The following is a 24,706-nucleotide window of genomic DNA, read 5'->3' on the forward strand; positions in this document are numbered from 1 at the left end:
CAGAACTAACATTTAGTAAGTTGTTAGAAACTAGCATTATTGAAGTCCAGACCTGTCTCCTGTATTAAACGACATGAGAAAACATGCAAAAGGGAAAGACTCAGACCAGCAAATGACAGCTTTGGTTGCAACAGAGATCTGATATTCTCTTGTAATCTTCCTTCTAAAGAAACATAGATCTTGTACAAAGATCTCAGACCTGGCAACCTCCAAATAACATGAAGCTGCATTGCTTTATCTGCCTCAGAAATCACAGAGGAATAAAAGATGAAGGCATCTCAGGCTGAAATTGAAAAGGAAGAGGGGAAGAAGAAGATTAAGTTCTGATGAACTAGCGAAACTTGATTCTGAGAAACATGATGAAACAGACAGCTTGTAATGATAGAGGTGATGAACATTACCTGGTCTCACTGGGATATACAGCCCTAAGTGCAGTGCAGACATGATGGACAGAGTTACATGCAGGTTTGGATGTGTTCTGTTTACTTGAGTAATGCAGTTAGACATGGAGAAACTGCACAGGGTTGGACCACTTCTTACAGACTTCCCTAAGGCCAGTGCTGAGATCCTGGGAACACAGCAGAAGTTCTCCCTTCACAGAAGTCTCCTGCTTTGAGTTGCAGGTTTCCTCTGGGTAGTTCTGTATAGAAATTTCAGCCACTGTCCTCCACAACACTCTTCTAAGTCTGCATCTACAGCTTCCAAATTTCTTTTGCATCTTTCTGAGACTATATTGAACCTGTTGGTTTCTGTCATAGTTGCCTCTTAGCATAAAGGATTCTGCACTGATCAGTGTAGTAGGATTAGTTACACTTGAGCCACCTCTGGGCAAGCTTGCCACTTTACTGAACAATGCTCTTGGGGTGTACAAGCTTTTCTCCTTGCCACTTCCTGTGTGTTACGTGCTCTGACTCAGAGCAGACAAATTTCTATTGGAATAAATGTAGAAATTGTATTTGAGAAGCATATCTTCCTGATAAATAAGATGAAGTCTCCTGCAAGAGATTAAGAAGTCTTGAAAGGGACTAAGACAATGTTTGGCACCCTGACTGTGATATAATTCAGTGATATAATTCAATTGGCGGTTTTATACTCACATTGTTATGGATATGTTGTTGGTTTCTGTGTCCTTCCACCAGTGTGGTCTGGTCAGGACAAAGGTCATTTCTGGTTACCATAGACTGTGAAGGGCAGTAGCCACAGTGCGCGACTGTCTGCTGTACTTGTTCACTAAATGACGAAAACATGACAGGAAATCTCTTGTACTTCACCGCCACCTCATCTTTAGTTCCCTGTGGCTCTCATTTTTCTCCTTCCAAACACGAGGATATAGGATTCACTGTTCCTCCTTAAACCATTCTCAAAGAGGTTCTGTGTTGCAGCTCTTTTTTCTTCTACTATCATGCTTTGGCAATAAAGCTTCCATCACATAGGCCAAAGCCCTGATATTTTCTGTGTCACAAGATGTCACTGATGTCAAGGTGTCAGTGATTGGCCTATCAATGGTATGAGTCTTTTAGTTAATGAAGACCTCATAGCACCCATGCAACAAAGAGTAGGGACGGAGAAAAATAGTATTACCCATCAGGATGTTTTATTTCAAAGAACAGTAAAATATGAGATGTTAATCTGGAGATAATCCTTCTAAATGGAAGCAAAAAATGCATAAAAGTTGTCTTCCTGTGACTAGAAATTTAACATCTGCAAACAATGCTCTCCAAGTTCAATCACAGAAAAAGTAGAAATCAATGTCATTTCTAGAGTCTTCCCATAGGATTAATAGAAAGACCAAAATAAATCAAAATCTACTGAAGCAGCAGCAGCAGATTTTTTTCCAAATGTTAGATTTCTTAAGAGGAATCTGTGGCCAAGAATGCATATTTCAGGAGTTTACTTTTACATAAAGCTGCCACTGAAATATATGACATGAATTTCCAAAAAGGTGGATGGCTACACAGTTCCTCCCCTATTAAGAAACCCACATTATTTAGAGTTTCTGATCCACACTGATCCAAAGCTTTTTTTTTTGAAGCCTAGGCCAGTATGAGTCACTTTAAAAGACTGCAAGCTGGGATTTGCTTATTCCTTATTCCTATATGTTTTCCATTGCCCTTTCCAGAAACAACAAAGTCACTTATCTTCTTCCTCTACAAATGCTTGTCTGATACCTTCTGTCCCATTACTTCTTCTGGCACATATCTGATTTCAGTTGGACGGTGGGGAGCAAGGTGTTTTATATTCTGCAAGGGCATATTCATCTGAAAAGAAAAAAGAAATCTGACAGTTGTATTGAAGTACGAAATCATTATGACCCCAGTCCATGTGTACCTGTGATTAACACATGCTCAATCAGAAAATATTTGATAGATGTTGTGGTCTTCCAGTTTCAAGGTGCTCACTTGCAGGTCAGTGCCTAATGCACTCCTCTGGCAATGTTTGTTAGGACACATCACTGCTGTGACTGCACGGGATGTAGATTAGGTGGCTGAATAGGCATTTGGGAAGAATTCTCTGGATATTACTGCTATTATGCCGAGAGGTATTTCCCAAAGGTTATACAAATCTTGAGAAAAGTTTGTGGGAACTCAAAGCACAGTTTTGGTAACAAAACTGCCACAATTGGTAATGTCTGATGCATTTACAGTTCCTTGAGGCTGGATGTAGAAAGGTGGTCAGGCACTTTGTATTCTAGTTAGGTGTTTAAACTCCCGTTGAGTTCAGTGGGACTGTCATTCTTACTTAAGCAATAAAAGTCCAGAATAGTTCTTTCATCACAGCCTATTGTGGCAATGTAAAAATATGAGACAAGCTATTTTAGGAAAGTTGGGAATACTGCTGCCTTTGTGTATTGATCTTAGCCATCATGTCCAAACTGGGGAAAGGAAGTGGAACCACACTTCTTACCATATGTAGTTTGCAAGAAAACAAATCATTACACATCACTTTCTTATCTGCTTTATGTTTAAATGAAGCAAGAAATGAAAAGATGGGGGACAGCTTCTGTCTATGCTTTTGCAAACTCCTTACAGTCCAGTAACAAAATGCAGAAAAATTGCTAGCTTGCTCTCTATCAAAGAGAAATAAAAGCAGCAAATGCAGAAACATGAACAGATGCTTGCATAGAAGCAGTGAAGGAAAATCAACTGTCCCCACCTAGTAAATACTGAAATAAATACCTTGATGTCATAGGTTTTGCAGGTTTAAAGAGGTCACCTACCTGTTTCGTAGTAATCATAAATATGTACTGGTGCTGGTTTGATATCTGACACAGGTAGAGTTTGTTCTACACTGAAGGAGAAACTGACTTCCTTCTGGGAGAGCTGGAAACGGCAAGACAAAAAGACTTTTTCTTTTCATGTCTGTTCAAATGCGTAAGGTTGAGTTCAATTTCTGGGCCAGAGTGGATGACAATTCTGCAGTCCTCTCAAGATTGTAAACTTTATGTCAAATCAAGTAACTGTTCAAACGCTCTTACTAAATATGTTTTGTTGCAAAACTTCTCTGTTCTCTTCTTTCTTTTTCATATTTCCATTGCTAATTACACTCAACCATTACATATTTATGGAGGCTTTCAACATACCACCATTCATCCTCTCACAAAAAGTTATGACAGCTTCTTTCCTAGACCTTTTGCAGATAAAACCACCTTTATGCAAACGTACTTCTCACTTTTCTCTCTCTAATCACATTGAATTCAAAATCTCCAGCCTCCCCTAAGGTTTTGTTCTTCATTCCCTACTCTTGCAGCCAGATCCAAACTTTCTTCCTTGCTCATTTTTCTTAGCATCAGGCTTTCTTCTGCACACCATAGACAGTGCCTCTGCTTTCTACTATATTTATTCTTGTTTTTAACTTACTGATCTCTTTATAGGAATGGAGCAATGGACTGACGCTCTGGAGACCTTTCTGCATAACTTGTGTTCTGCTGGGTAAACCTTTCACATTTCAAAAATCTCAGGTTCTCTGTGAATTCAGAATATTTACTCCAGTCTTCCTTACTAGATCCTTGGAGAACAACTGATAAAAATTACTGTTTGAAAGGTAGATATCATTAATATTTCTTTTTCCTTCCTCCTTTTGTTTTTGGTATTTCGTGGAGTATCCCTTCTGATTTGATTTAAAAACAAAAAAAAAAAAAACAAAAAAAAAAACACAGCCAGATAGGACAAGGGAGAACAGTTTTAAAGAGGAGATACTTTAGATTAAGTGTTAGGAAGAAATTTTTCATTCAGAAGGTGGTGACGCCCAGAGAAGCTGTGGATACCCTATTCCTAGAGGCACTCAAGGTCAGGTTGGATGGGACCCTGGGCAGCCCGATCAAGTGAGTGGCAACCATGTATGTCCAGGACAGGGGGTTGAAACTAAATAATCTATAAGGTCCCTTCCAAACCCAAGTCATTCTATGATTTTCATCTTTCTACTCTCTCACTCCCTTTGTTAATTTCACTGATGTGGGACAAGTATTCTTTTTATACATACCTCTCTCTAAAAAGGAGGGACTAATAACTGACATGCTCAGATCTACTGATGAAAAGCATCACTTTAGACGCTGAGAAATATTATGTAGACTGTGAACTTTTGCAATACAGAACACAACTTAGCTATGTTTGTGAAAGGCTATTTAATCACATAATATTTTTCATGAAAGCAGTAACAAATCTCTTCACTGTAGACCACAACTACTGTATTTCTATATAGCTCTTTTCCTTACTTGAGGTTGGGCAGAATTAAGGCCCTTTCCATCTTCAAGGTGTATATTCCTAATCTGCTTTTGATGAGAATTTTCTGTTATTTGGGAGCCTATTTTAAACTTCCAGTTTAACAAAACCAAGGAAAACACCTCCAAACCTACCTTCTGAAGGTAGAAGAAGATGTGGTCATTCTTGATGTCTACACGATCCACAACAGAATCTTGGTATTGAAGCTATAAATAAGACAAATTATTTTATTATATTCAATTTTAACATAGGCAACTTGCCAAGAAGCTGTAAAAATATTAATGAATTGATTATTGAAAATAAATTTAAAAAAATAGAATTCATGACCAAAATATGTTTAAAGTGGCTGCCATTCTCCCGTTGTTCCACCATGACATCTTGTGGCCAAAATAAAAAAATGCAAAAAAGTTGACTTTTCATAAGATGGCAAATACAAACCAAACACAATGAAAAAATATCCTGGTTTACTAGTCAGATTTGGTATGTATTTCTCTTGTTATCAGCTTGAGAGTTGTCTCATTTTAACAAGAATTTATGATTGCATGATCATTTCTACAGATCAAAATGACTTGCTTTCTAGTGCATTATGTATTTTAAAAAAAAGTTTAAAAAAGTTTTAGAAAAGCATATGATAAAAATTATTTTACTATAAAAATATATGGAAAGAAAATGTTCCAAATATTAAAACCATTAATTTTTCCCAGGTGGATACAAAGAGCAGGATGCCAAACGGTGTAACATCTCAATACAAAAAAAACTTACAAAGAATTTCTTACAGTTCTGGGAAGGAAGGGAAGAAAGGGAAGGAAGCAGACCTGAATAATTATTGGTTTTAAATGCACCGACGCATCACAGTATGAGAAGATTGTACAATGAATTGCATTCTTCTTTTTATCTACTTTGTGGGTAAGTTTCATGACTTGAAGGTAATATATCTGTTGTAAAGCCTAAATTACTCCAGGAAGTGAAACAGTTATCAGTAATACTCTCTGCACTGTTACCAACACCATGACCAAACCTATGGATGAAGGAGGAGGAATATCCACTTTTTCTCTGCCTGTTAAACTGTGCCGTATAGGAAGAAATAAATCAAAGGGCTAACACTGTAAAATGCTCATTTACTCAACTACGGCAGAAGTTTTTCCTACCTAGATTCTGTTAGGCTGTGTGATTAAATGCTCATCTCCACAAACACAAAGAAGAACAAAGGAATGGTTAAAAGTTGATATGGCTCCTCTCAGGGCTGCCACAAGAGAGTGGCCAATCCCACTGTCCAGGAGTGAGACATACTAGAGGAATCAACAGCAGAGAATCACTGCATCACCTTACAGACTGAGAAGGGAATGCTGCAGGGGCACAGGACTGAGTATGGGATGCTAGAGGTTGAGAAACAATTATTATGGAATGTTCAGGGAAAGAAGTAACAAAAGAACGGATAAAGTTAGATTGGGAAGAAAAAGTGAGGGGAAATAGAAGGAAAATAGGACAAAAGAGGCCAGTTACATGTAAACAGGTTGCTGATCAGTACACTTGTTTGACAACATCCTCTTTAAAATCAGTGCAGCCTCTCCTGCCTTCTTATGAAAGTCAAACTCTTTTTCCTTGGTGAGAGTCTCTCTGTTCTGTGTGTGTGTACACAGACTGCTAGCCACTGAAGAAAGGACCATAGATCACAGAAGAACATATGCATGGGGTTGCAGCATCTTGGGAGTCCACTGTGCATGTCTAGTGTGTACAGGTATGTAATCGAGTGTGAGATTGGTAGTGGACATAAAAATGGACTAGTGTGCGAGTACATTTGGTGGCTTGGCAGCCAAATATGGAAGCAGGCATAAGTATTAGCCAAATGCTGAAGAAAACAGGGGATTTGAGTCACCTATTGGAGACATCAGGATGTCTGAGCCTGTTACTGCAGAAACCAGTAGGTTCTTGAGGCCCACATATTGGTCAGACCAGCAGTCTAGACTAGCTAGTAGGGAGACTGATTTTTCTGTGTTTGCATGCGTATGTGTGTCTGAGTGAAACAACTGGGAAAATGGGATCCAAGCCCCTCTGCATCAGTGTATCTAAGGCCAGTTAATGGAGTTACCCACCATGTATTTGTGTGGGTGCAAGGAGCCTCAGTTCCAGCCACTGGAGTGGCTGGAGCAGCCCCAGGGGTGCATATATATGCAGGTGTCAACATAAGGCAATACATGGCAGACAGGACATGGTGACATGCAGGTGACAGGACAAGGGGAAATGGCCTCAAGTTGCGCCAGGGGAGGTTTAGGTTGGTTATCAGGAAAAGCTTCTTTACAGAATGGGTTGTTAAGCACTGGAACAGGCTCCCCAGGGAGGTGGTTGAGTCACCATCCCTGAATGTGTTTAAAAACCGTTTGGACGCGGTGCTCAGGGACATGATTTAGCGGTGGGTTGTTAGAGCAGGATGGTTAAGTTGCGGTTGGACTTGATGATCTTGGAGGTCCTTTCCAACCTGAGCAATTATATGATTCTATGATTCTATGATAAGCCCATCCGTGCTAAATACATCTGTGTAAATGCTCTTTTCTGTCTCAGCTGATCTGTATGATCAGCTGTGTATATACATACAGATGTATACATCTATTGCGTGCATGTGTACCTATTGGGAATACATCCTTAGCCTTGCTAATGGCTGGACATGGCAATAGCATTCTCATCTCTTTCAGGCTTCTGGATTTGGCAGCTCCTAACAGATTTGTTTTCAACAGATGAACAGCTGCAAGTCTGACACAGAGTTTCTGACAGAAGACGAGGGCTTTGTAGAATTCCCATGGGATGTAATTTACTGATCAGACATATTTTATCAGTTTCCTATATTTTTAGGGTTTACCAATCATTTTCCTCTCATTCTTTACCTTTTTCAGGGAAGATCTATCTGGAATAAATCCTGAGAGCATCTTCACATCAATAATAGCCATGTTGGAGACATTACGATTTCCTGTGTAACTGAAATAAGAAAAGTTCTGTTAATCTGCAGTTGGAGAGGAGACCAGTGAATGACATTTTCAGCTCCAATAGACAACTCATACAATCTCTTTACTTGATGGTCCTGGTGTCCCAGTGATGCATAGCATATAGGAAAAATTTAGCAATGAAGGATGAGAGTGTTTCAGGATATGGTCCTGTTTGTCTTCCTGCACAGTAGCAGTTAACCGCCTATACTTAAATCCTTCCTGACATGCTTTACCAAACTGAGAATGCGAAAGGGTAGATCAATAAAAGGAAGTTACCTGGCAGAGAAGACAAGGTCAAACTTTGGTGGGAAGTTGCTTGTACAGGACACATTGGCTGGCTCTACAGAGAGAAAAAATCCTGCAACTTTCTTTGGTAAATGGATGTTATATCTCAGGATTGTCTAAAAGAGATGGAAAGTGTGAGATGGTCACAAATCTACAGATTCTGGTGGCTTTGCCACGAGGTACAGAGGGAAATGAGGTAGAGATGACCCGTTTAGTCCTCAGCAGGGTGATAGTGAGTTTCCAGCTTATTTACCTGCATATAGACACAGCCAGTGCCATACACTTCCACAGTGTAATTCCCTGGAACAACGGGTAGGGAAGTTTGCTGCAGTAAGAAGCGGTTCTTGTCATTCACCTGGAAATCCTTCTTGGGGATTTCCAAAAAGTTGACTTTAATTGTATTATGAATTATCTTAGAGAAGGTGAGGTATCCATACTGGGCTAAAGCTTGGAGAGCAACAACAGTGTCCTGAAAAGAAAAACATTATCCTTAATTAGATAGATACCCAGCTGCGAGATAGCACATGAGATTAGCAAAGCTGCTATTTTTGTTTCTCAGGGCACATAAATGGTGGAGGACTTTTTAAAGAGATAAGGAGAGAAGCTACAAGTTCTGGGGCAATGGGCATGAATTATCCAGAAAACCAGGATTAATGCTGTATCAACAGTTACTGTTGTCTTCTTCTAACTTGAAAAATTGGATAAATTCCCATTTCCTAATTATTAAAAAAAAAAACAAACGTATTTAGCTGCCAGCAAAGAGCTCAGTGAGTACTGACATAAACTTATGTGAACACCATTTATCAAATACTGTTCGAATGAATGTACAATGAGGAAGAAATATCATCCAACTTGCAGGCTGCACTATTCCCAGAAGGTATTCTCTTTACCACACCCAGTTGTCACCTGGCTGGAGGAGAAACCACCATATGGGTTCTGTTGTTTGACGAGCCAGTACACAATGCGAGAAATGTATGATAAGTCATCTGGCGTGAGTTCGGCTTTGTTGAGCAAAGCCATAAGCACATAGCTGGTAATTTCAATCTCAGCAGAAGGGGCACGGGAATAGAAAGCAGGGAAATGTTCTGCTGGTGGCTTATTTTCTCTCTGCCAGTAAAGTGAACCACCTGAAAACAGAAAAACAGAGTGATCTGAAAACAGAAAAAAAAAGCAGTGTAAAAAGCATGAAAAAAAACCACTTGCTAGTTAATTCACTACAGTATCACATGGGAGCACATGACACAGTAAAAGAAACTTATCGAGCTTGTAGAAGAAGAGGCTAATGGGAAAACTAAATGCAGTCTTCCCCAATGTTGGACTGGAGTCTTCCTGAGGTCTCTTCCCACCTAGATTATTTAATAATTCTAAGATCATCAGTCCACAGCTCAATCCTTAGTGAGGCCAAAAGACAGAGAGTTCATAGAAATAAATTCAGTAGCATTACAGACATGAAATGGGAAGGGAACAGCATGAGTGAGAAAACCATACATTAGAATAACTTACTTCATGCCACAGGCCATTCCATCAGCTTTATTGCCTGCATCATGGCCATACTGGACTTACCATCTCTGGTAGCTCTTTTGTCCAACTTCTCAAGAAAGAATTGGTATCTTTCCTCTTTGTCAGCTAAACCATAAACATAGGCAAAAAGGGCGTGGTTGTACAGGTTGTGGACCCCATTGCTAAATGCAGTCTCCAAACAGTTCATGCCACTCCGAACCACAGGATGCTAGTACAAAATACAAAATATAGTAGTGTCATCAGGTACTCTGCTTTGGGTCTCAGCTTCTCTTTAAAGACCTCGATCACTTCTCAAGCGACAATCTGACACTTCATGCTAAAATATGCAGAATCAATTCTACTTCCAAGGCCCTACAATGTGTCTCTGAAAATGTGATCTTGCAGCAGTGCTACCTTCCTTCTGCTTTCATTTGGAGAACTATCAGAGCACTGTTTCTTTTCCTGACTTGTGAGATGATCTTATGCAAGAGAATCCTTTGACCCTTGGTTGCTTCATCTATAAAATGGGATCAGTTTTACAGAGTAACGTAAAGTGTACTGAGAAATCATGATGAAGCAAGCTCTCCCATATGGGTATTATTACTCATTTCCAAGCTATAGCTATCAAGGTAACTCTTCAACCTTTTATCCTTATAGACTGTCTTTGTGAGCCCTGCTTCAGCTTAGGTACCACCAGTACACTACTAACTATAGTAGCAGTTTGTCTGTCTATGCAGTCTCACTTACACAGGTTGGCACCAGGCTTTGGAGCTTCTTGTAAACATACTGGGAACTAAGCCCACAATGCTGAAAAACTATTCAGTGCTGCACGATGCTTTTGTCCTGTCTACCTTAAGTACAGAAATTATGCCCCATCCCACAGTATCTGAGGGTCTTGTAAAACTCAGCATGCTTAGAACATGTTTGTAAGAATGGGAACAATTATAATCTTCCCTGTTTTACAGAGAAACAGAGAATCAAGTCAGGGTCTTAAGGATATTCAAGAAGTGTATTACAGAGAACAAAATTCAGTTCTCATTCTTCCACATCTAGTAAGTATTCCAACCAGCAGCTCATCATTTCCTTTCATTTTTAACAATGACACACAAAATGGATCTAAACGTCCAGAGATGGTTTGTAGAACTGGAGATTTGGATATCTTGGATTTGGGACTGGGCAAATCTAGAGTGAATTTCAGACTGGACTCTGAATGGAGTAGGTAAATCCAATATGGATTTGCACTTATATGGAGTACTATTATTTATCACAATTGGATTCCTCAGGGATTTTACACATTCAGATGAATCCATACAAATTGGACAAATAAACAATCATGCTTCTGGCAACTGCAGGGTTCTGGAAACAGATTCCTATGCTGACCAGTATACTGTACCAGAATTTAGGAAGTTAAAAATAAATTGATGTGAGTGCAAAGACTTATTCATTGTTTGACGTGTAGCTAACCAGACAAAAAGAGGATAACTACATCAACTACCTACCTGAACAGAGTGTCCAGCCTCCAGCAATGCTGCCACAACGTAGGCTGTAAGTGAGTATTCACCTTCTTCGCCACCCTGAAGCAAAAAAAAGCCACAAGCAAAAAAAAGTCAGTACAGGTGTCCTAGAAAGCAAAAAATAGGATTTCATTGATAGTTTAGATAACAGTTGGAATTGACATCAGAATCAATTTCTGTCTCCCTGTATGCACGAGAAAAAGAAAGTCAGGATAAAGCCAAAATTATTTCATGCTTTTTCTTGGCTTTTACATGTGTAATAAAACATATTATAGCCTGTGGCTAAATGCAGTGCTGGAAGATAAAACCTGAGATCTCTAACTTCGAAAATTCTATTTGTTTCTACCTCATCACCAATAGGAGTCATAACACTCATGCCCTGCTCTTATGAGAGACACTAGAGAAAGGGAGACTATGAGTGTGGTGACTAGCCTGTCTAGCTGAAATTATCCAAATCATTACCAATGGCAGGACTGGAAGTTTGAAAGTATACTGAACTCAGTTACCTTCAAAGCGTTGTTGAAATGTGACTCAGCATTTTCAAAGCAGCCATCTGACTTCTGCTTTCTTGCCAGCCAGATCAGAGTTTGAGACTGGACATTTTCATCAATGTATATGTATCGTCTTGCTTGTGCAAATGACTTGTATACAAAGGCAGTGAGCCTGCAGGTGAACCAGAAAGCAGGTGAAGTGTGAACAAGATTAAGAGAAGGTATACCAGGAACTGGATATGAATAGAAATGGACATAAAATGAAATCCATAATGTCTGTGGTAAAATAAACAAGTGTTTTCTATGTTCTAAATAAATAGTTAAAATTCTGGTATTACAAACTGACCTGAGATTTCTCCATTGCTGTGCTGAAACCTTTCTTTCAAAGCAGGAGTAAAGCATACACATAGTTTGATGACTGATGGTAGTAATTATTATCTTAACCAACACAATTATGAAATAAACTGGGTGGGAAGGGACTTCTAGAACTCTCCAGTCTCATCACCTGCTTAAACTAGGATCAACTGCAAAGCTCAGTCAGGTTGCTCACTGCCTTGTCGCCACATAGTGAAAATCTCCAGAAATGGAGGTTTCCACACCCTCTCTGGGCTCCTGCTTAAGTGCTACACCCTTCTCCTAAGCAAGATTTTTTTTTCATTCTATCCAGCTTTCCCTGTTGCAACTTTTCTGTGTACAGAAAAAATTGTTTTCCTTACTGTGTGCACCTCTGACAGGAGTTTGACTGTCTTTTCTACAGTCCTGATCTAGGTGGTAGAAGGCTACATCTAGGTTCCCCATAAGCCTCCTATTCTACGGGCTGAACAAATTTAGTTCTTTCAGTCTCTTCTTGAATATTATTGTGCTCCAGACCCTGACCACCTTATTATCATTCTGTTGCAACCTCTCCAGTTTAACTCACATCTCCCTTAGTGGGAGATCCAAATTAATTGAACTATGTCCATTTAGTCCATTAAAAATAAGAATCACCTAAAACATTTTGAAGCCTAAAGGCTCTGAGCTAGGGAAATAGAAAGTGTCATCATTTACCATACATTTCCTTCACTGTCCCGTGTCCCAAAGGAGCTGTAGGACCCATCCTGGTGTTTGTATGATAGCTGTTTCTGGTACCCTGAAAATACAATAAAGAAGATGTTTTCTTATCACAGGTAAGAACTAGTTATGCTCTTTATTCAACTGAAGCACACTTTGTGTGTTTTAATACTAAGATTTCTAGCCACTTTTGCTCCTGAAAGTACCAAATTCTTCTTTGGTGTGCTGTCATTGCAAGCTTCTGTGCAACACATGGAATCACAAAATTGAGGTGGAAGGGAGCTTAAATAACATTTAGTCCAATGCCCCTGCAGTGAACAGGGACATCTACAGATAGATCAGGTTGCTCAGAGCCCTATCCAGCCCGATCTTGAATGCCTCCAAAGATGGGGCATCCATCTTTCTGGGCAACCTGTTCCAGTGCCTCACTACCCTTACTGTAAAAAAATGTTTTCCTTATATTCAATCTAAATCTCCCCTCTTCTAGTTTGAAACCATTTAGAGTGTGTCCCTTTCTTTCTTGTAGCCTCCCTTTAGATAATGAAAGGCTGCTATCAAGTCTCCCTGAAGCCTTCTCTCTGGCTCATGCCCAGCTTGCCATCCACTAAAGTCCTTTTCAGCAGTGCTGTGCTCAATTCTTTTGTCCCCCAGCTTGTATTAATAGTGAGGGTTGCAGTGACCCAGGTTCAAGACCTTGAACTCAAGTATGTTAAACCTCATGAGGTTCTCCTGAGCCCACTGCTCGAGCGTGTCTAGGTCTCTCTGGATGGCATCTCATCCCCTAGGCATGTCAACTGTGCCACACAGCTTTGGTGTCATCTGCAAACTTGCTGACGGTGCACTCAATCCCACTGCCAATATCATTAATGAAGATATTAAAGAGCATTGATCCCTGAGGGACACCACTCATCACTGATCTCCATCCAGACATCTATCCATTGACCACTATGCTCTGGGTACAATCTTGCAGCTGGTTTCCCATCCACTGAATGGTCCATCCATGCCATCCATATCTTTCCAATTTGGAGAGAAGGACTTTATGGAGAGACTGTGGCAAAGGCCTTACTGAAGTCCCAATAGATGACATCAGTGGCTCTTCCCTTTTCCACTGATGTACTCCATCACAGAAGATCACTAGGTTAGTCAAGCAGGACTTGCCTTTGGTGAAGCCATGCTGGTTTTCTTGTATCATCTCCCTCTCTTTGATGTGCCTTAGCATAGCTCCCAGAAGGATCTTCCCTGGTACAGAAGTCAGTAGTTTCGTGGGTCAACCTTTCTACACTTCTTAAAAATGGGTGTAACATGTCTTTTTTGGAGCCATCAGGGACTTCACATGACCACCATAACTTTTCAAATACCATGGAGAGTGGCCTGGCAACTATGTCAGTCAATTCCCTCAGGACTCTGGGATGCATCTCATTGGGACCCATAAACATATGGATGTTCAGGTTCCTCAGGTGTCATGAACCTGATTTTCACTTACAGCAGGAGGGACATTGCTCCCCAAGTCCCCACCTTCTGACCCATCTACTCAAGAGCTGTGTGAAGATCCATCATTAGTGAAGACTGAGGAAAAGCGTTGACTGCCTCAACTTTCTCCTTGTTTGCTGTTACTAGCTGTCCTATATTGCTCGTTAGGGGTGGTATGCTCTCTTGGACTTTCCTTTTCTGTTTGATGTAGCTGTAAAAATCTTTCTTGGATTGGTGTACTAGCACATCAGCTGGGCAGCTGGTCTTGTCACCTTCCTTGAGGATAACTCCCAAATTCCTTTGAATTATTTACCTTAAGTGTCCCTGTTGCCTTCATCACCACACGATCTCACTTGCGCAGCAGACTGATGGCCCCCAGTAGCACCCTGTTCCTCTAACCTAGCTATGCTGTCCCACAACTTACCATGGGCAGGCTCGCTATAGTCCCCCTCCACCTGACAATGAGCCCTGACAGCTTTTCCCCAAGGACCATCTTCCTCCTTTGAAAAAGGTGAATCTCATCTGGTGCCTGCAAGCCTGGTGCCATATTGGTCACTCCACTGTCAAAAAATCCAAAGTTCTGGCAGCAGCAGCCATAAAGCCAGGTGTTTATCAGTAGGATCCTCCAATTTCTTTTAAGGTCCTTTCCCAGAACAGAAGATTATCTATGCCCTCAGATCCTTCAACTGATGTTCCAGTGCCCTGAAATCCCTTTTGATGGCCTTTGAACTGTGTGTAGCTGCTTCATCACCTTCCAAGTGGAAAAGCAGTAATGTTGGCCATACCAGGCTAGGCAGTTATCTCATTATATCCTTCACCAGAGCCCCACGGAGGCTTCCCTAAGAAGACTTCTCTAAGAAGGGGATCATCTGCCCAGCTTATTGGGCATTCAGTTCCCTGCAGGAAAGAGTATCCAGAGCCTTGAACCTGTTGTATGGAAGCACTTGTGGGGGTAGAGTGGGTGAGGAGGGGTTTCGCTTGCAGCCCAGAGAACAGATTTTCCTTCATCTGTTCCTCTCCTTTGAGTTCTTACCTTCAGCCTGGCAGAGATGGGATACAATCTGCCTTGGGTCTTGTGCTTTCTTCTGTAGTAGACCTGTTTCTGCAAGGGCAGTGTAGTTCCTCTGCTCAGTCCTCTTGGTCCCCATGACATTTCTTAACCTATGTATTTCATCTTGTAGCCTCTCCACTAAGCTGAACAAATTATCCACATGCTCATACCTCATGCAGCTGTCCTCAAGGCTGCCACACAAAGCCAGTGAAAGGCTCAGGCATTCTGTGCAGCTGGAGGCCTGGGTGACTGTATGCTTGCCTCAGAGATCAATCTGAGTTTCAGCATCCTTCCTGATGGGTGCAGACGCCCACGTCGGGTGGATACCATGACTAGTGTCTCTATTCTCGGAGGGTGCTAATCATGTACTCTAATTACAGGATAGCCCTGTACTTAGCGATAATCACCTACTAAATTTACCCCTCTAGCCTGCAGGGTGCTTGCCCTCCCTACTCGCTCTGCCTGCACGAACTGCCTCGCAAAGTGCCGCACCACTCCCTGCTTGCTGCTGCACTACACCCTGCTCCTGGTCACTAACGCTCCCAGGGGCTGCCTTTGTACGTGTGGGGGGATTCCGCCGTCTCTCCTGGCTCCACCCACGCTGCATTATAGAAGCGTCTCGCGGGAGGCTTTGGTGTTCTTGAGTTCGCTGTTGTCACTGTGGTTTTGCCTTGCTGGGAAGAGGCCTCTGGCGCGAGCCTGCGCTGTGGAACCACTCCCTCCAGGAAGTCTTTGCTGAAGTGAAGGTTACCGTAACTTCTATAGTGCTGTCGTTCCTCCTGGTTCTGTCCATGCTGTGTCAGAGCTGCCTCTTGTTAGAGACTCTGTGCTTCTGATTTCGCAGTTTTAGCTGTGGTTTTGCCCCACAGGGAGAGGTCCACCAGTGTGAGTCTCTGCTCTGGAGCTGATCTCAAAATCTAGCACATGTGGTGCTAGAATAAGGAGATCAGTGTTCATTAATTAGAACTTTAAAGTTTAATCACAGTGCTAGATGAAAGAATGTGAAAGGCTATCACCTGTGGATGAAATAATGTGAAAGGCTGTCACCTGTGGTTAAATATCCAGTACTCTTGACTCTGATCTCTTCAGTCAGTTGCCCAGTCTTATTCAGGTAATCCAGGACATAGATGTTGGGTGTGAACAAGGCCATGTTCTGTTCTCCACAGCCGTAAGGCATATGGAGGAGGTTTTCCATGTTCCTGAAGGCTGTACCCAAAATGTCTCCTGAGAATTAAAGATAAAAGGGTTCAGTTCAGACATATTTTTTTATTACTCAGCTTTATACATTGCTTTATATTACATCATTATGGACTCAAAAGACAATGGAGTAATCACAGTAACCAAAGAATATTATGATTTTTGTTTTTGATGCTTGGCACCTGAGAAACTGTGAATTTGAGAAGAAACTGAGCACCGATACTGACCGGAATGATTTCTGAGAATCAGCTATCAACCCTTTTGAGTTAGTATTCCCTGGCCTTTACTATGTGCTTCCCTTTTGGTATGCATATATGAAAACGACATTTGATGGTATGTTGCTGATGGGCTACATGTGCTGTATTCCACAGTACCAGTGCACCCCACACTGTCTCTGGTGTGGAAAACAATTATTTTTAGAAAGCAGTCTGTGTTCAGAATCTCATAAACTTTTGATTAAGGAGAACTATTATTCTTAATGAATTTAAGATTGGTAGGTCAGACTGGGACATGAAAGTCTTATTCTATGGGTATTTGTAAACAGACAAATGTTTTTCATAATGCAAAAGCATAATTTGAATTATGCAATCAGCATATTTTTGAAGTCTTCCATCCAAGAAATCAAAATGATGTTTTTGTTTTGTTTTTCAAGAAGTCTGTTTTAGCTTACTTTTCAGTTTTACTACACAGAACAGGATGGCTAACACAATATCATCTGAAATGCAATATAAATTTTTGTTCTATCCTTTTTTAATACAATAGGAGAGAATTTTGAACAATTTCTGTCTTTCTTTGCCATTTCAGAAGGTAGGAAATGTTTGTTCAAAATCAAGATGAAGTCTCTCCTAGAATTTATTTTAGTTTTGCATAGGTATACATGATAGCACTGGAAGCCACACAGGAGGAAAAGGTACTTCACTTTTAATTTTAGTCTAGGTAGTATACTTACCGATGACAGAGAAATAAACTCTGGCTGATCCCTGCACTACATTTTCTGGCAGGCTGAGAAGCACTGGTTCAGAAACTGTTGTGCCTAACAAGAAAACATAACAGTAAGAATTGCTGAAAATGTCATTTTTCCAGAAATTTTTACTTTCTAAGCATGACTACAGTTAGTGTTAACTATTTGCTGTCATGGTAAAGAGACTGCTGAAGAGTCCATGCCCAATGAGTCTAGGGTATCTGAAAATCCTGAGCTGTAGCCCATCTCCTTAACCGAGACTGTTTTTCTTCCTCTGGAAGGGTCTCTGATTTCATAGGACAAAAACAACAAAGCAGTGAATTATTTCCACCAATTTTCCAGATTGAATGAATAAACACCTTACCTTTTGTACAGATGAGGGAGCTCTGCGTCATTTCTTTTTTAACACCTTCAGGCTGTTTGATTGCAGACAGGTGGTTAGGGAGAAGAGAAAAAGCATAAAGCATCGTCACGAAACCAGAAACAATTAAACAGTGTAAGCTATTCCATAGCTGTGGCTGTCCAGAGGGTGCATCCCCCTGTACCCAGTTCTGCCTCATCTCCACTGGAATATCTGTTTGTCCATGTCCTGCTCTCATTATTATGCCATAGCCTGTGCAGAGCACTATCTTTCTTAGAAAGCATTTATAAAATAGACAGTTCCAGACTCTGAGGAGGACTTGGGGAGAATTATGTGGCTTCTACTTTAGGATGCTCAAGACAAATCCCATTCCTTTCATATCTGCCCTCCCCTCCCCAGTATTACAGTCATGGGCAAAAGGCACATGTAGATAAGGAATGGAATCTCCTCCCCTCTAACTACAGCTCTTCTGGCATCCACAGAGTGTCAGGGCATTTATTCTCTTTGTTCTAGAAAGAAGAACAGTGGATACCAGATTGTTGTGAATTTCACTCTCAGTTTCATGTGGAGAAGCTTACTGTTCACAGCTCCATCTGTGTCAGCTCTTGTCTCTTAACACCAGCTGATTTCTTCTAGACCACAGGTAAAGGAATTGAATTTCCAAAGAACAGAAAGTACATGCATATTTTTTATTGTACCTCAACTAGTAGCGTTTGAATAAGGGTGTCCGTGCGAATTGTCTCCTCTTCTGCTGATGTGCTATTTTTGGCAGCTTTAGTGTTCACTTTGGCTTGAGCAGTAATTGTGAATTTCACCTCACCTGGAGAGCCAACCACCAGTCCAAGAAAAGGAAGTTATTTTCTGTGTCTGTAGTTACCTCTGGCTTTCACTGCCTCCTTCTAGTCAGTCTACTGACTTATCAACAGTCTAGTGGACTGTTGATAAATGTATTCTCTCTAAAGGCAGCTCAGTAGAAACAAATTTAATTAAGGCTCCACATCTCTCCAAGAATGGCGAGGAACGATTGCCTAGGGGCTCAGCACCATATAGTTTTGCTTACTCCTTTTGCTTACTCCTCTCCTTCCCAGTGGGATGGGGGGGAGAATCAAAAGAACAAAGTAGAACTCATGGGTTGAGATAAAACTATTTACTAAAATAGAGAAAAGGAGAAGGAAAATAGTTATGACTATATATATATATATATAAGAAGTGATGTGATGTACAAACAATTGCTCACCACCACCTGACCAATGCCCAGCTATCCACCCAAGCAGTGGGGGAGAGAGAGATGAATTCCTGCCACCTTCAGTACTCCTTCTGCTTGGTGTCATATGGTATGGAATATCCCTTTGGCCAATTTAAGTCAGCTGTCCTAATTCTGTTCCCTCCTAGCTCCTTCGGCCCTTCAGTGAGAATGGCCTTGGCTCTGTACAACACTACTTAGCGGGCAGCTATAAACATTGGTGTGTTATCAACATTGTTTTTCTCCTAGAACCAAAACATACTATCGTACCAGGCGCTCTGAAGAAAACAATCCCATCCCAGCTGAAACTATGACAGGATCTAGTACAAGGAATGAAATAGTGACGAATGCCAAACAACTGACAGTACTCACTAAGTTTCTACCTCTTCTTGGCCTTTTGTTATCTCTGGCCTAGGGGCAGTGTTGGAATACTCACAATGCTCTGCTGCCTCTTTCCTTCAAACAGAATTTATTAATTGAAGGACAGTGCTTAAGAGCAGCCTCAGTACTGCTGCAACGCTCTAGAATAACCCTAAAGTGAGCAGCTTGGCAGGCATTGCTCACTTTACCCCCGAAGTCATTGCAAATATTAAGTCCAAAGGAGTTTTCCTCTTAGGACAAAATAGCTAGAATTACCAGGGAGAGACAGCAGCTTTATTTTTTCCAGCTTTGTAGCACTATTTCACTGCATATCCAATTCTTGTCTTACTATAAGTTTGCCACTGAGCTTGAAGGAAGTCAGTCACACTGATTTAGAAAAAACATTTTGAAGAAAAGGCCTATCTGTGGTTCATTTTCAGAAGAATTTTTGCTAAATAAATTTTTTTATACTTCAACTTCTGAAGCACTAACACATGCAAGCTACTGTAAATGCTTTTTTTTAAAAGACAGTATTGACTCAAAGACAGTGTAAATCAACACAACTTTAAAACTGGGGAGGAGCAATGTCCTCTTCACTCATTTGTTCTTTCTGAATAGAATTGATTTGATGTAAGACTGTCAACTGAATTATCATAGCCACATGAAATCCTGTCAATATTCCATGCATAATAAGGCAAGCAAACAATTCTTTCTAAAATAGACAGGAAATAAACTATAGAAATCAGAAGAGATAAAACACCAGAACAAATAGCTGCTTATTCAGTGCATGTATTTGTGCATAGGGGAACTTTAGCAAAAGTCCAGAACTAGATTTATGTAGTAACTAATGGAGTTGTCCGGAAAAGCCTGCCTGTGAATTGTTGATTCTTCATTAAAGAGTGAAGTGACAAAAGTTGAAAGATAAAATTGGGATAAATTAGAGTGACCAAAAGACAAACTTACCAAGACTGAGGGGGCTAGCAGCCCATATATAGGTTTTTCTTTCATTGGCACACACCCTTGCTGTGTTTCCCTCTGGTGAAAGGGCTTCTGCCTTGTAGTCGCTTGACTCTGCCAGTATAGCGCTGATCTGAGACATAGAGAGAAAGAGCAAAATTACAAATGAAGTAGGCTGCCCCTGAAGTTAGGCTTCAAAGCACAGGAAAAAGTCACTTGCTGGAGAAACTATTTGTCATCTGATTCTGTAAGATGGTACCAGGAAATAAGAAAGGGACGTTCATTTGAGGAAACAGCAAACCTAATTTCTGCCTGCTGTTAGTGGCTGCATTTGACAGAAGTATGCAAAAGTGTCTGTGCTCATTTTATCAGTCACGCCTACTTATGATTTTCTGCTATATGCTACATACTCAGTACATATTATTTGGGAGAGCACAATACCCATATACTCTGTTCAAATTTCTCCCTCAGGAGCAAAAATAACCGAACTATGTAGGGATAAGGAGCAGGTTCTTATCTTCTTTGTACCAGTCACAGTGATCATTGGCCACACCTTCCTAATGACTCTGGAATAGATCCTGTCAGAGAGGGTGAGAGAGTAATGTGTCAGGCTACAGCATAAGTTAAATACTTGTTTCTATGTTTTTAATGCAATATGCAGGGCAGAAAAATGCTGGGAACTCTGGGGAAGAGACAAACCATATAGAAACTGAAAGAGAACTTGGTGTACCTCGATGCACTCATCAAGGTAGTTGAAGATGTTGGCTATTAAATTAAATTTTTCCCCTCGGATGACAGAGTATGGCAAGGCAAGATCCACAAAGAATGGTTGGAATGCTGTCAGTGAAACAGGTGAGGAGATGCCAAACCCAGCATCATCCTGCAAACAGAATGCACTGGCTTTCCATTCTGTGATGGTATCAGGGATGGTGTAAAAGATATTAGCCTCTCCAGTGGAACTGAGGAAAACAAGAAAAACTGAATGAGAAATGATCTTTGGAATTTTCAGAGCAAATTACAGAATAGGCCCATGACTGAGTTAATACTTCCATTTTCACCTCAGTTTCTTTAAGATACTCCTCTATATTTAAAAATATATTATGAAACTGGAGGTAAAGACGAAGGTGTTGGTGAACTACGTGTTAAAAAGCACTTGGAAGAAGTGGCTTTTTAAATTTAAAAATAACATTTGTTTAAATACCACATTGCCCAAACATACAGATTAGAACCAATATACTTGGATTAATGTTCTATGCTCTAGCATTCATCTCAGCAACAACTCAAAAATCCACGAGAGGTAAGAAGTGAAGGTGAAAATACTCACTCAGTGTGAACCAGGTCCCAAATCCAGGTCTCAGGGAAGTATTTCCGAACAGTGTTAACAACACTAGCAGCAGTCATCTTTGAAAATTCTAACAGAGAATATGAGAATAAAGAAAAAAATGTCTTATATATTCTCTCTTCCCATGGGAAAATACTTGAGAATTTAGATATTTCACAATACAATTTACCTTTTTTTTTTCACAGTGAAAGGCCTCATCACCTAACTAGAAAGGCATTTTATGTTTATCCTCTATCACTAGAACTCTTCAGTTTGCAAATGGGCAGAGGCCAGAATTGTCACCAGTGTATATATTGCTTTACAAACTCCTCCTTAGATCTCAATAATTTTACCCTGTCCATACAAATAAACTGGAGCTGAATTTTCATTCTATTGGAAAGCCAAACAACAGTACCGAGATTAGGAACCTAGGACTTCGTTCCATGATTTCACGGCCTCCTTTGTGATGTCAAACGATCAATTTAGTATGGAGGTACCATAGATTTCCTCAGACTTGCTCGCCATATCATGGAAATAACCATACAAATGACTGCTAATTTTAGTTATTTTATTGATAAAATCTAACTTGGAGGAAAATGATCTTAAATCTTGCTGATTTATAAAGTGCTTTCAAGACTATGTGTTAAGTATGTTAGGTGCTGTGTGAGTTCTTAACGTTGCTAATTTGCATAACTCTTCCACACTGGTGTTTCACTTTAAATATATAATTGAATTGTGAGTTGCTCAGAGGTTCATCATAGAAAACCCTGAAAAACTGATATCAGTTTATGAAAGTAGCATCCCTATATTCTCTCTCTTTTCCATATGCACCCTGTACCTAAGTGGGAGAGAACTGATTTTAATTCTGTGAGGACTGTCAGCAAAAGATTACTAGAGGCAAAATGTGGGACAGAGATCTGTTCTCTAAAAAACTTAACATGCTGTCTGTTATTTTCTACATGCAGCAGTTTTCAAGACCAGACACACTGGAAATGGAGACACAGCATAAACCTTCTGTCCTGGGACTGGTGATCTTCAACATCTTCATCAATTACATCGATGGTGGACTTGAGTGCACCCTCAGCAAGTTTGCCAGTGACACCAAGCTAAGTGGTGCGGTTGACACATTAGAAGGAAGGGATGCCATTCAGAGGGACCTCAACAAACTCACAAGGTGGGCCCATGTGAACCTAATGAGGTTCAACACATTAAAGTGCAAGGTTTTGCACTTGGGTCGGAGTAATCCCAGATACTTATACAGACTGGGTGAAGAACTCCTTGAGACTAGCCTAGTGGAGAAGGACCTGGGGGTCCTGGTGGATGAAAAACTGAACATGAGCCAGCAGTGTGCTCTTGCAGCTCAGAAAAACAATGGTATCCTGAACTCCATCAGAAGAGGAGTGGCCAGCAGAGACAGGGAGGTAATTGTCCCTCTCTACTTTGCCCTCGTGAGGCCCTATCTGGAGTACTGTGTCCAGGTCTGGGACCCCCAGTACAGGAAGGATGTGGAACTATTGAAGTGGGTCCAGAGGAGGGCCACAAAGATGATCAGAGGGCTGTAACACCTCCCCTACGAAGACAGGCTGAGGGAGCTGGGGTTATTTAGTCTGGAGAAGAGAATAACGTGAGGAGACCTCACTGCAGCCTTCCAGTATTTAAAAGGGGATTATAAAAATGAGGGGAATAAACTTTTTGCAAGGGTAGACAGCGATAGTACAATAGGGCATAGTTTTAAGCTCAGGAAGGCAAGGTTTAAATTGGATGTTGGGGGAAGTTCTTTACAGAGAGAGTGGTGAGGTGCTGGAACAGGCTGCTCAGAGAGGCTGTGGATGCTCTGTCCCTGAGTGTTCAAGATCAGGTTGGATGGGGCCCTGGGCAACCTGATCTAGCATCAGATCTGGAGGTTGGTGGCCCTGCCTGTGTCTGAGCGGTTGGAACTTGATGATCCTTGGGGTCCCTCCAACCCAAGCCATTCTATGATTCTCTGATTCTATATGATTCTTTTACCTCTGCCAAAGGCACTGCCACCACTGGCACCATGATCCAAATAGATGCGGTTATCTTCCCAATCTAACTTGTCTTCATTGCACAGAACTGGCTTCCGTAGCGTAGAGTTGGTGAAAACCTTCAGGCCCATCTCCTGAAGGTAAAAGAATCAGTTAATCATGTCACTTGGTGCATGCAGTAGCTACCAGGGCATGCCACGTCTCCTATCTGGGTTAACATCACTCATTTCTCTCCTCATTCCTCACATCCCAACCTTTCAACTCTGAATCTCACAAATAATTCTTCTGTTACATGCAGGTCTTTCCATGTAGTGACAACTGTTGTTCTGTCACAGGTAGTAGTGGTGGTGCTAATGTTAGGTCTTTTGCAACTGGACAGGGAGAGTCACAGAGACACAGGATGAGTGAGAGTGGAGGAAAATGTATCAGGAAAGCAGTGGTCTGCATAATATACTCAGACCTTTACTAGGAATGCCTGAGGTAATGAACAAAGTTCATGGTGGTCCTGCTTAAGAATCATCTACTGAAGCATGGACTGGAATCCAATGAACATATCAAGTAGTGATTCTCAGTCTTCCTGAGTAAGAGGTGGAGATCAGAAGGTAGAAATTGGATGACTGGAGAGTGTAGGCAATTCAAGGGATCAATACCTTCACCTTAGAAAGTTTAATGCTAATCTGCGTGAATTCTTCTTGAATACTTAAAAAAAAAAAAACAGAACGCATACCCTGAAAATCCTGTAGACATCGCCATCATGGCTGACATTGACAGGTTCATAGTACAAGCCATCAAAAAAAGTAGTTTTGACTGGGGTACACTCCTCTGGCTTGTCATCTTGCAGGTTGAGTCCATTGTAATAATAGCCATACAAATCACTCAGACGAAGCCGGTAGTACACCTGGGAGGTGAGAACAACTGATGTAAGAACAAGGGAAGGTCCCAGGCAGGTGCAAAATTCTGTCATGCCATGAAAAACTTTCATGGCTGTAGACAGAGAAAAGGAGAAAGTTCAGTGAAAACTGTGTGACTGGGTTTGCAGTGCAGTTCCTTCTAAGTCATCGTCCTTGTGCAGCACATATCCACTCTCCTGCTTCAAGGCAAAACTGCCTCTCTTAAAGCATGAAATGAGCAGGATATCTGTTTATTGTTTTTTTTTTTTCAGAAGAACTACGTATATATCGTATATGTACATAGAGTTTTAATCACAGGGATTTGTTTCTTCCCATGCTCCTTTCCCATTTGT

The 24,706-nt window shown here is 40.9% G+C and overlaps 1 protein-coding gene across 2 annotated transcripts in view; it reads right to left on the minus strand.

The window, feature by feature from the left end:
- The window catches only part of LOC110397873 (ovostatin-like), a 38,507-nt gene continuing 15,373 nt past the window's right edge, over positions 1,573-24,706 (minus strand). For both annotated transcript variants that reach the window (XM_021394835.1, XM_021394839.1), the window contains 20 exons: positions 24,191-24,361; positions 23,465-23,597; positions 21,461-21,548; positions 20,867-21,095; positions 20,143-20,269; positions 18,275-18,396; positions 17,580-17,631; positions 17,204-17,287; positions 16,105-16,281; positions 12,534-12,615; positions 11,502-11,658; positions 10,981-11,055; positions 9,545-9,710; positions 8,888-9,108; positions 8,235-8,450; positions 7,973-8,097; positions 7,598-7,688; positions 4,853-4,924; positions 3,218-3,320; positions 1,573-2,258 (listed from right to left, as the gene is read on the minus strand). In XM_021394835.1, the coding sequence (XP_021250510.1) occupies positions 2,206-2,258; positions 3,218-3,320; positions 4,853-4,924; positions 7,598-7,688; positions 7,973-8,097; positions 8,235-8,450; positions 8,888-9,108; positions 9,545-9,710; positions 10,981-11,055; positions 11,502-11,658; positions 12,534-12,615; positions 16,105-16,281; positions 17,204-17,287; positions 17,580-17,631; positions 18,275-18,396; positions 20,143-20,269; positions 20,867-21,095; positions 21,461-21,548; positions 23,465-23,597; positions 24,191-24,361 (2,544 nt within the window). In that variant the 3' untranslated portion in view covers positions 1,573-2,205. The remainder of the gene's footprint in view (positions 2,259-3,217; positions 3,321-4,852; positions 4,925-7,597; positions 7,689-7,972; positions 8,098-8,234; positions 8,451-8,887; positions 9,109-9,544; positions 9,711-10,980; positions 11,056-11,501; positions 11,659-12,533; positions 12,616-16,104; positions 16,282-17,203; positions 17,288-17,579; positions 17,632-18,274; positions 18,397-20,142; positions 20,270-20,866; positions 21,096-21,460; positions 21,549-23,464; positions 23,598-24,190; positions 24,362-24,706) is intronic.

Source organism: Numida meleagris, chromosome 1 (genome assembly GCF_002078875.1).
Source record: "Numida meleagris isolate 19003 breed g44 Domestic line chromosome 1, NumMel1.0, whole genome shotgun sequence".
In the NCBI taxonomy this organism is placed as follows: Eukaryota; Metazoa; Chordata; class Aves; order Galliformes; family Numididae; genus Numida; species Numida meleagris.